At 42.2% G+C, this 11,038-nt stretch overlaps 1 protein-coding gene across 2 annotated transcripts in view; it reads right to left on the bottom strand.

Moving 5' to 3' along the window:
• Positions 1-674: 674 nt before the first annotated feature.
• The window catches only part of BUB1B (BUB1 mitotic checkpoint serine/threonine kinase B), a 69,364-nt gene continuing 59,000 nt past the window's right edge, over positions 675-11,038 (bottom strand). Inside the window, exons 19-23 of one of the 2 annotated variants that reach the window (XM_062205616.1) lie at positions 7,956-8,105; positions 6,515-6,657; positions 3,419-3,590; positions 2,553-2,659; positions 675-1,237 (exon numbers count right to left, since the gene is read on the bottom strand). In XM_062205616.1, the coding sequence (XP_062061600.1) occupies positions 1,006-1,237; positions 2,553-2,659; positions 3,419-3,590; positions 6,515-6,657; positions 7,956-8,105 (804 nt within the window). In that variant the 3' untranslated portion in view covers positions 675-1,005. The remainder of the gene's footprint in view (positions 1,238-2,552; positions 2,660-3,418; positions 3,591-6,514; positions 6,658-7,955; positions 8,106-11,038) is intronic. The other variant, XM_062205617.1, reaches the window with a different exon arrangement.

Genomic DNA, 11,038 nt, shown 5'->3' with positions numbered 1-11,038 from the left:
GCTCTCTGCTATGGCCTGGGAAAGCAGTGGAAGATTGCCTAAGTCCTTGGGCCCTTGCACCCATGTGGGAGACCCAAAGAAGCTCCTGGCTCCTGGCTTCGGATCGGTGTAGCTCTGGCCGTTGCGGCAATTGGGGATTAACCATCGGATGAAAGACCTCACTCTCTCTCTCTTTCTGACTCTCCTCTCTCTGTGTAACTCTAACTTTCAAATAAAAAAATAAATCTTTTAAAAAAAAAATTCCTTTGCTGGCCTTGCCCTCTCCAGTTTGTTCTGCATATGACGACAGAATGGTAATTATTCCATTTCTGAAAGTTGCTAAACCACGTTGAAAACATGTTCTTTCCCTCCAACACCACATTCCTAGCAAGCGGCCAGGGGTGGAACACTCTGAGATTACATAAAAGGGCCAAGGAGCTCGGAGAATAAAAGTGAAAACACCAGAGCACTTGGCTCATACACAGCTCTGCCACTTGAAATGTAAGGAACTTTGGCCTTGTGTGTATCATTCTGCCTACTTTCCAACCTAGACCACTGTGGAAGGTCAGGAACCCCGGAGGAAGCGTGGATATCCTTCTCACCACAACCCCATGTTAATGGTCCCAAATCCAATATGTGTACATTTCCAGAGTAACATAGCTCCTCTCTGTGAAATTAAGCCATTTATTATCTTAGTTTGCAAAAAGTAGATGAAATGTTAGAAGCACAAATTTAACATATGCTTTTATTATTTACAAAACACATGGGGATCACGAGTCATGTCACAAATTACAAAAGGGAAGAGGAGACACAAATGAGCTAAATGGTATCAAGATGCCCATTTGTATTGGGTCCATTTATAATAAAACAGTTCTTTGCTAAAATCAGAAAAAGGTGCAAGTAGGTACACTGCTGTGTAAAAAAACACCAGTTACTTCTACCCAAAGGTAGAAAAGCATTGGTAGTGTACATAAGAGTGTCCTAAATTAAACTAGACAGCATGGATCCACAACACAACCCCTGGTGTTAGACAGGAAGCTGTGTGAGACTCGATGGCCTATCTTGCTGAAACAGCAAAGCCCCAGGACTAATTAACTTCCCTACCTTCCATAAGGCTTTGTTCAGGTGACTTTGGAAGGTGGTGTCAAAAACCTCAGTCATTTCTGATGCAAGTTCCCTCAGAACAGACACTGTGGACTCATCACGGGTATTCAGAATCCGCACAAAGAATTTATTCCACAATTCACCATTCTCAAGCCTAAAAATACAACAAACCATTTCCATCAAGATCAGGCATATGAAAATTAGAATTCTGTTTGTGTTTAATCTTACGGCACATAGACGATTTAAGATAATCCTAGGGTCAGAGATAATTCAAACAGTCCTTTGAAAGCTCAGGGAGAAAACAACAAAAAAGGACTACACAGTGGGAAAAGCCACATTTCGGTGCACAGAAAGAGAAACAAACTCTGATCAGAATCAGTTTCCTCTGTGTCCTAAGATGTAGCATGTTTGTTTAGCAAGAAGAAGAGAGGTGAGTTGGTCTCCTCTCCAACTTTCCCAGCGTGGGGGTCATTGAAAAAAACGACAGCGGCCCCACCCCCACCCCAGGAATTCATTGTCTTTACAATTCTCCGAGAATCCCGAGCTTGACTCCAGTAAACTTACTTACATCTTTGATGTCTGTGCCTCTGATTACTACTAGCTTCTTTCTATCAAAGAAACTTTTATTATTGCACAGAGCAGGGCTGTTGGGAACTCCAGCTTACCCCACCAGTTTCTGACTGTGGTCCACAAACACCTGGATCACAGCCATCAGAGGGGCCTGACTCTAGCCTCTACATCTTACTCTGTGTTTAAAACCTATTTTTAAAATACACTTAAGAGACAAGAATGGCCAAGTTCTGAACTAAATAAAGAGAAAAGCACAATTCAATGCTTTGGAGGATAAAATGGGGAAGGAACATCAAATCTTCAACACTGAATCCTTTTTTTTAATCAAAGGAATCATAAATTGGTAAGTTTATGGTAGAAAGTTATTAGCTAAGATAAGCTGAACTGGAATGTATAATATTTAGTAGGTTTTATGAGCAGGCTTGAGGGAGTTCTGAGACCAAGCAGCTCTTATTAGGAGGTCATTTACTTCAGCAAGGGATTCAGCTCTCTGGTTTGATTCTACATGCTCATTAAATAAGTAATATCCTCAAATTAGCATATAATTTAGAAAGTTCTCTCTCTTCAAACAATGCTTATTCACTTTTGATAACAATACCTGTTAAAAAGGGGCTTGAGACCACCACCAGTTGATTAGGAAATGATTCTCATTAAGTGCTTCTGCTAACACTCCACACTTAGGAGCTTGCACACTTTCAGTGTAGTATGTGTGACAGCCTGGGTTCAGAACAGCCATAAGACTGCATTAGGTGTTTCCTGATACTCTTATGAAACTGGGCTGAATTCTGGAATCACTGCCTTGGGATTAAGAAAAGGAAAGCTACCAAAGCAGAGAGCGCACCCAAGAGAAAAAAGAACCTATCTGGTCGGGCAAAGACCCTGAAGTCACCAATACTTACTCCGAGACATTTTGGCTAAGTTTCCAGAGGGACCCATCCCAGAAGACCTGTAGGTGCTCCTTGAACAACAGTAAATGTGCTAAATCTGCTATACCCAACAGGTCTACCTGAAATCACAAAAAGCACCATCAGCTAAGTGACTCTGCCTCTATCGGGGCAGCTTATTTAAGCAGGAAGTTGAAAGGCATTATGGGGCTTAACTAAGTTTATTTTGTGGCATATATTTTAGCAGACTCACACTAGGGGAGAAGCTCCCCAAGGAAGTGATCAGTACAGCCAACTCCAGGAATTATCCTTCAGAACAAAAGATGACAAAGTATCTGGACTATCGAATGTGTATACCTCCTGAATTTGCATGGAACCAGCTGTGCTCTAAACGTGGTCCACACGACCAGTTCAGGTTCATCCTGCACACACAGTCAGCAAACGCCTCATGTCTAACACTGAGTCAAGAGATTTTTGCATAAAATGCCACCATACAGAAAAACATATCCTAATAATCTTTCTCCATGCATTTCATTTAATCCTCACAACAACCCTGATATACAAAGAGCAGATAATGTTATCCCATTACCGAGATCATAGAAAATGTCTTAAGAAAGACCACGTGGATGGGAACTGGTAGAAATGGCCCTGCCACTTAGGTGGCTGAGCAAGTTGTGTGTTTGGATGTGTATGCATATATTCTTTAGCGTTGTGACAGGAAAATAGTACATTTTGCTTGACAGGGTGATACAGTATTCGAAAACTAGGTCATCTATTCTAGGAGAGTCAATAGCAGCAAACACTAGCATTCACAGCATATCTAGATAAAGAAGAGAAGAAGCAATCCTCTCCATATTTGCTCAGGCTTGTTTGACACTTACCTGGTAGGGAGAAGAACAGTTAGCCAGGATCTTTTGTCCTTCCAGGATCTGTACAGTCCGAAAGCCACTGAGGGTAAAAACATCGAGCTGCACCTTAAGGTCAACACTGTAGGAAAAGTCCACTATCTTCAAAGCTTGACTGTTCTTATTGCAATCATAGGGATCGTGGATTCTGAGCCCAGATTAAAGAGAAAGAGATAATAAAAACAGGCCATGAAAGAAGCTGCATAGCTAGTCTTTAGGGGAAAAAAAAAAAGAAACTGCAGGTATGTCTTAGCTATGCCAACGGCTCCCTCCAGTGGTGAGTTATGAATTTGCACCCGTAAGAGCAGTGGTGGTGTGGCCACCACAGCACAGATTCTCATCTTCTACACGGTAAGCCTGGAAGCAGAGTGCAGGTTTCTGAACCGGAATCTCCACAATGACACTTACAATAGCAAGGATTTATATACACTAACAAGATTTATGATGGAGAAAACTGAGTTTTATAGGTGCCATAGCCTATTATAAATGGGTGTTCCAAGTATCATTCAAAGTTTTCCTTCTAGAGTTTAATGAAAAATATGATAAGGCTGTTTTAGCTAAAGTGCTACTTATACCATAAAACTTCCTGTTTTTATTAATCTAGTGTCATATTGTATCTTATGTGTAATTTCAATTCTTATTTCCTGAAATACTTTCCAACACTAATTCCTATCAACTAATTATATTGTCCTTGGGTTCACTCAGTTCATGCAATACATTTTTTTTTTTTACCAAGGAAACAAAGAAACCATTTATCTGAGAGAGAAGAATGGGTTATTTCATGTCTCTTTCTCAATTAGTTCCTACAAATTCCTGGTATCAGTGTAGGTACTATATTCCTAAATATAGACTATCCTCAATCATACCTCCCAGACACAGAATGAACTATTTTACTATAAAATTTACAACTTTTTTTAGTTGCCATAAAACTACGATATAATTTAAAAATACTTTTTTAAATTTGAGAGAGGTTGGGAAAACTTTCTTAGATTAATAAAAGGAAGCATGCGCTTCCTAATCAGCTCCTATTAATTCACTGTGTCAAGGGGCAAGACTTTCTACATTTTGGGATTTTATTTTCCTTATAACAACAAAAATAACAAAAAAAGTAGAAACTGAATTAAGTGATTTCAAAAGGTTCTTTCTGGCTATTAATTCCTTGTGAATCTATATGAAATTTTCTATCATATTTGAGAAGCAGTGACAAAGTTAAACATCCCTTTAAAACTGCATCCTTTCCTGGAGTCCCTGGTGGCTGAGAGAAGGCCTATCTGAATAGGCAGGCCACAGATGCCCAACTTTAAAAAGGCTTAGGATATACCTCTGCTTCCAATTCCCATAGCCCTGAGAATTCTAGCATTGGCCTCTGAACTTTTGTGCTTAACGTGGGGGATTTGTCAGTGGTCACAAAGGCTGGAGGAATGTTCCTTGCACTTAGTTAGGTGGGTGGATGGAGTTTTGAGGGAGCAGGGATATAAAACATCCTGTGAAGCTTAGAACAAGCCTGCATCAAGAATGGTCTCATCCCAAATGTGCTGGATGAGAAATGCTGTTACACTGTGTCTGGGGAAGCCTTTCTGACTGCCCCAAAGGAAAGAAGGTGGGATTTTCCTTCTTTTGGTTATCCTTGCTGAAATACATCAAGGGTTCTTTTCATTTCCGTGCCCTATGATTTAGGGCAGGGGTGAGGAAACTTATTTTCTCCAAAGAGCCATTTGGATATTTATAGCATCAATCGTGGGCCATACAAAATTATCAACTTAAAATTTAGCCTGTTATAGATTTACTGAATTTCAAGTCCTGCCTGAGGTTGCCTGGCGCAGGCCAGACCAAATCAAATGACTCTGTAGGCCTTACAGGGCCTATCGTCCAGATGTTCCCCACCCCGATTTAGAGTCTAGTTCAGTCTCTTAAAGATTAGGAAGCCTTGGGCCGGCGCCGTGGCTTAACAGGCTAATCCTCCGCCTTGCGGCGCTGGCACACCAGGTTCTAGGCCTGGTTGGGGTGCCGGATTCTATCCAGGTTGCCCCTCTTCCAGGCCAGCTCTCTGCTATGGCCCGGGAGTGCAGTGGAAGATGGCCCAAGTCCTTGGGCCCTGCACCTGCATGGGAGACCAGGAGAAGCACCTGGCTCCTGGCTTCAGATCAGCACAATGCGCCGGCCGCAGCGGCCATTGGAGGGTGAACCAACGGCAAAAAGGAAGACCTTTCTCTCTCTTTCTCTCTCTCTCTCTCTCTCTCACTATCCACACTGCCTGTCAAAAAAAAAAAAAAAAAAAAAAAGATTAGGAAGCCTGAAGAAATGTAAAGGACTCCAGCTATCAGTGTGCACAAACAGCCTTAGGAAGAAAGTTGGAAAAAGACAAGCGGCCAACAAAGCATCTTGAAGCCAGGCTGCTCTCCTAAGATACCATGAAGCCAATGATCACTGAAAGGGTAGGCTGCTTCTCTGATCCTTTTCCCAAAACAAAAATCGTGGGCTATCTTTGCTCCATTCATGCCTCAATGTTTTCTGTATTTTTTTGGGCCTTAGTATTTGCACTTCATTCCATACTTCCTGCTCTGTGCTCCCCTTGAACCTGATGGGCACACTGCATTTAATTTAAATGCAAAGCCCCCTTTTGTGGCATAACTTGTATTTGCAGTCTGGTTTTACCAAACCCTTTCGGCTGTCACCTCAGTGTGGGCTACAACTTTGGCCTAAGAAACCGAGCAGTGCTTCCATTTTGCTAACATCCTTATGTGAATGGTACTGGTCCCACTCGCAGAATGAGCAGATCCTCTACTTCATGTGCCGCAAAATACTCATGTTTTAGATTGCTTCTTCAATGAATCATCACAATACAGAGTGGTCAATTTTTTTTCCATATATTTCCTAAATGTATGATTTTCTTTGAATGCTTTTAACTATTTTCAATGATTATTTATTTTTGACATTACATTTTAAAAATAAGAGCAAATCTTCTCTTAACATAATGTGCTTATTGACATGGCATTTATCAAAAGACATTAAAAACGGCAAGATGTTTCAAGAGAAAGTTGACAGAATTACAACAGAACGAAAAGGACCAACCTGTTTCTGAGAATCAGACTCCTTGGACTCAAGTCGCCATGGACTATTTCTGCTTTGTGCAGCTTCTCCACTATTGCCAAAAGGTTATAAATAATCAGCACTGTTATTTCATGGGTAATAAATTCACTGTGTTGGAGAAGATCCTGGAAACAGAGAGACAGAAAATTCAATTTCTAAATTGGGGACAGCTGTCGTTATCTCAGTACCTCAATAACTGCTGCTTCACTCTCTACTAGAATGTAGCCTGGGCTTCTAGCCTAGTTTTTTTTGTTTGTTTGTTTTGTTTTTTGTTTTGACAGGCAGAGTGGACAGTGAGAGAGAGAGAGAGAAAGGTCTTCCTTTTTGCCGTTGGTTCACTCTCCAATGGCTGCTGCGGCTGGTGCGCTGCAGCCGGCGCACCGCGCTGATCCGATGGCAGGAGCCAGGTGCTTCTCCTGGTCTCCCATGGAGTGCAGGGCCCAAGCACTTGGACCATCCTCCACTGCACTCCCGGGCCACAGCAGAGAGCTGGCCTGGAAGAGGGGCAACCAGGATAGACTCCGGCGCCCCGACTGGGACTAGAACCCGGTGTGCTGGCGCCGCAAGGCGGAGGATTAGCCTGTTGAGCTGCGGCGCCGGCCTCTAGCCTAGTTTTAACACCACTGTGCTCTCTCTTAAGACTACTTGTAAGGATTTAATGAGACAACGAATGAAAAACACCAAGGATGACCCTGGCTCATATCAGATACCCTATAAATGCTTAAAATACCTTTATCCCAGCCATTTTAGAGAATTCATATTACTATCAAAATCTGCAGTAAAACTTCCTTAATTATTTTTTAAAAGAGTACCAGAGAGAGAGAGATCAATCTTCCATCCACTTGTTCACTCCCCAGATGGCTACACAACCAAGGAGCCAGGAACCCCATCCTGGTCTCCCATATGGGTGTCAGGGGTCTAAGTACTTGGATCATCATCCAGTGCCTTCCCAGAAGCATTAGCAGAAAAGTTGGATCAGAAGGAAAGCAGCTGGGACTCGAATCAATGCTCTGATAGCAGAGGCTGGCGTCAAAAATGATGGTTCACCCTCTGTGCCGCATTGCTGGCCCCCAAATCTTTCTTAAGAACATAACAAAGAATAAAATGATCTACTGTGTCTGGGTTTAAAACATAACATAGATAAAACAAGTGGCCATGAGCTGATGATTACCATAGTTGGAGGACTAGCTTATGGGATTTCATTGTAAAATTCTGTCTACTCTTGTTTATGTTTGAAAAGTGTCAAAAAGTTATGAGATCCTTCATCAAAATAACTTAGGAGAAGAAAATGATCAATGCTTAACTTAGAACTTCTATTTTTAGAAGATTGATGGGAATTTTGTACTGAATTCCTTTGCTAAATGGAGCCTAAATCCTTCTACTCAAGCCCTTTAAATTACATGTTTTTAGTATGATTGCAAACCTGCAGGGTGCAGCAGTTTATATATTGGTACCAAACAATATAGCCATCTTGGTATTGGTAACAGCTGCACAAATGATCACACTCCTCATTTAAACGTTCCTTTAACTTGAGGTTGATGTACAAGTCCCATGGGACAGGTTGAGCCGATACCTATAAGACATTATATTTTAAAAATAAGAGCAATTAGACCCATGGTTATGGTTTCCAGATTGAAAACACATTTCTCCAGCCCCTCTGATAACCCAACAGAATAGTGAAAGGATATTTTAAAAGGCATAAATCTACAATAAAGGATATAATAACAACAAAATTCTGGAAGCTGGAAAGAAAGTAAGAGGTAACCATCTACTTAGAAGATACAAGGAAAGCTGGATTCTAGCAGCAGAAAAAACTGAAGGGCAACCACATTTATATGACAAGATCAGCTCTGGCCAATGACTGGTGCTGCCGCGTACCTGTGCAAGTAGGGCTGAGAACAGAGCTTGAACAGGAGGGGTTGGACCCGGTTTTAGAGGAAGGGAGACCCCAGACTTCCCTTCCTGTCCTGCAGCTCAACCCAGCAACTACCTTGCCCCATTCCTGCTGACCCAGCTCATTTTCTAGAGGATGATAGAGAAAGGCTCTGGACCACAGGACATCAGGCACCACTGAAGCTGGGGATATGGCAAATGGGAAAAAGTTTATGTATCAGATGCCAAGAGGCACTTCCCAGCCCTCCCATTCTCCAGCCTCATTTCCTCACTCAGCTCTCAGAAAGCAAGCAGTCAGGCTTGGCTGTTCCAGGCAGGAAATTAGAAGTCCTCTTGGAGGGATCTGATCAGCTCAAGACAAAAAACATAAAGATCAGGGGTTTTCCAATAAACACCCAGGCTCCATCATTCTACAGAGGTCAGCAGCCATCAAGGGCCCCCCAGGTGCGCAAGCGCAGAGCTCTCCCTTAGCTTCTAGTGGCCCATTTGTAAATATGCAGAGAGCCAGCCTCAATGTGAAAGTCAAAGGTCAAGACAGACAAAAACAAACAAAAGTTAACAGATGATATAGAGAGAAAAAACCCTCATAGAATCATTAATCTCTCAGAGAGATAATAAATGGTCTACCTCTGAAAGGAAGGGAATGCCACAAAGAAAATTCTGAGAAAAAGAGCTCTAGCAAATCAAATACAGATGAAAGAAATAAAAAGCCCAGTAAAAATACTGAAAATAAAGTTGATAAAATACAGTCAACCCTCTGTATCTGCAAGTTGAATCAAACCTCAGATTGCAAATATTTGAGGAAAAAAACTGTGCCTGTGCTTAAAATGTACACTTTTCTTGTTATTATTTCCTAACCAATACAATGTAACTACTTGCAAAGCAAATACATTGAATTTGGTATGAGAAGGAATGTGGAGATGGTTTAAAGTATATCAGAGGTTGTGCATGGGTTATATACAAATACTATGCTACATTATCTGAGAGATTTCAGCATTTGCAGACTTTGGTATCCTGGAGAGGGTGGAGTGGGGATAGATTTGCACAACCAATCCTGCCTGGATACCTAGAGATGATTGCAAGTCAGATGCAAAAAGTCAGAGAGAGAGAAAATAGGAGACAAAAAAGTAAGATTGTCAGAGGCACTATGTGGGAGACCCCTATCCCAGTAGAGGGAGTTACAGACAGAAAAAACAGAAGACCAAAGGGATTGAAGAAAATTTCTTAAAATTACAAGAGTTTCCAGATCAAAATGGCCATGGGTGACAACAGATGTTACCAAAATAGGTAACTGATATTTCAGAATGCTGAGGACACACATAAGATCCTCCAAGGACCCAGATAGACGGAAAAATAGTTTCATACAAAGCTTCAAGAATCAGAATGGAAAAAATTCCATGGGGCCAGTGCTGTGGTGTAGCAGGCTAAGCCTCTGCCTGCAGCACCGGCATTCCATATGGGCATGTTTGAGTACTGGCTGATTCTCTTCCGATTCTGCTCTCTGCTTATTTGTTGGGAAAGCAGTGGAAGATGGCCCTAAGTGCTTGAGCCCCTGCACCCACATGGGAGACCTGGAAGAAGCTCCTGGCACCTGGCTTCAGATCGGCCCAACTCCGGCCATTGCAGCCACCTGGGGAGTGAACCAATGGATGGATGACCTCTCTCTCTGTCTCTCCTTCTCTCTATCTATAACTATACCTCAAATAAATAAAGAAAATCTTAAAAAAAAAAAAAAACCTCTATCTCTACTTCTGTCTGTAACTATATTCTCAAATAAATAAAATCTTTAAAAAAGACCTCTCTATCTCTCCCTGTCTGTAACTCTGCCTCTCAAGCACATAAATAAAAATCTTTAAAAAAAATTCCAAAAGCAATATGGAAAGCCAAAAGATAATGGAATTCTTCAAATTTCTGAGAATTTTTTTTTTTAAAGATTTATTTATATGTTTGAGAGGTAGAATTACAAAGAGAGGGAAAGACAGAGAGAGAGGTCTTCCATCTGCTGGCTCATTCCGCAAATGGCTGCAATGGCTGGAACTAGGTGGATCCAAAGCCAGGAGCTTCTTCCAGGTCTCCCACGTGGGTGCAAGGACCCAAGCATCTGAGCCATCCTCCATTGCTTTCCCAGGCCATAAGCAGGGAGCTGGATCAGAAGTGGAGCAGTCAAGACTCAAACCAGCATCTACATGGGATGCCAGTGCTGCAGGCAGAGGCTTAACTGATTATGCCACAGTGCCAGCCCCCAGAATTCTTTTTTTTTTTTTTTTTTTTTTTAATTACACAGGCAGAGTTAGACAGTGGGAGGGAGAGACAGAGAGAAAGGTCTTCCCTCCGTTGGTTCACCCCCCAAATGGCCGCCACGGCTGGCGCCGCACTGATCTCTACTGTGGCCCGGGAAGGCAGTGGAGGATGGCCCAAGTCCTTGGGCCCTGCACTCGCATGGGAGACCAGGAAGCATCTGGCTTCTGGCTTTGGATTGGCGCAGCGTGCCGGCCATAGCAGCCATTTGGGGGGGTGAACCAATGGAGGGAAGACCTTTCTCTCTCTCTCTCACTGTCTAACTCTACTTGTCCAAAAAAAAAAAGATGCAGAATGACCAGTTTTCTGATACAC

The sequence above is a fragment of the Lepus europaeus genome, chromosome 11, assembly GCF_033115175.1.
Source record: "Lepus europaeus isolate LE1 chromosome 11, mLepTim1.pri, whole genome shotgun sequence".
Lineage (NCBI taxonomy): Eukaryota > Metazoa > Chordata > Mammalia > Lagomorpha > Leporidae > Lepus > Lepus europaeus.
The sequence above is the reverse complement of the archived record's forward strand: the minus strand, read 5'-3'. Positions and strand labels throughout refer to the sequence as shown.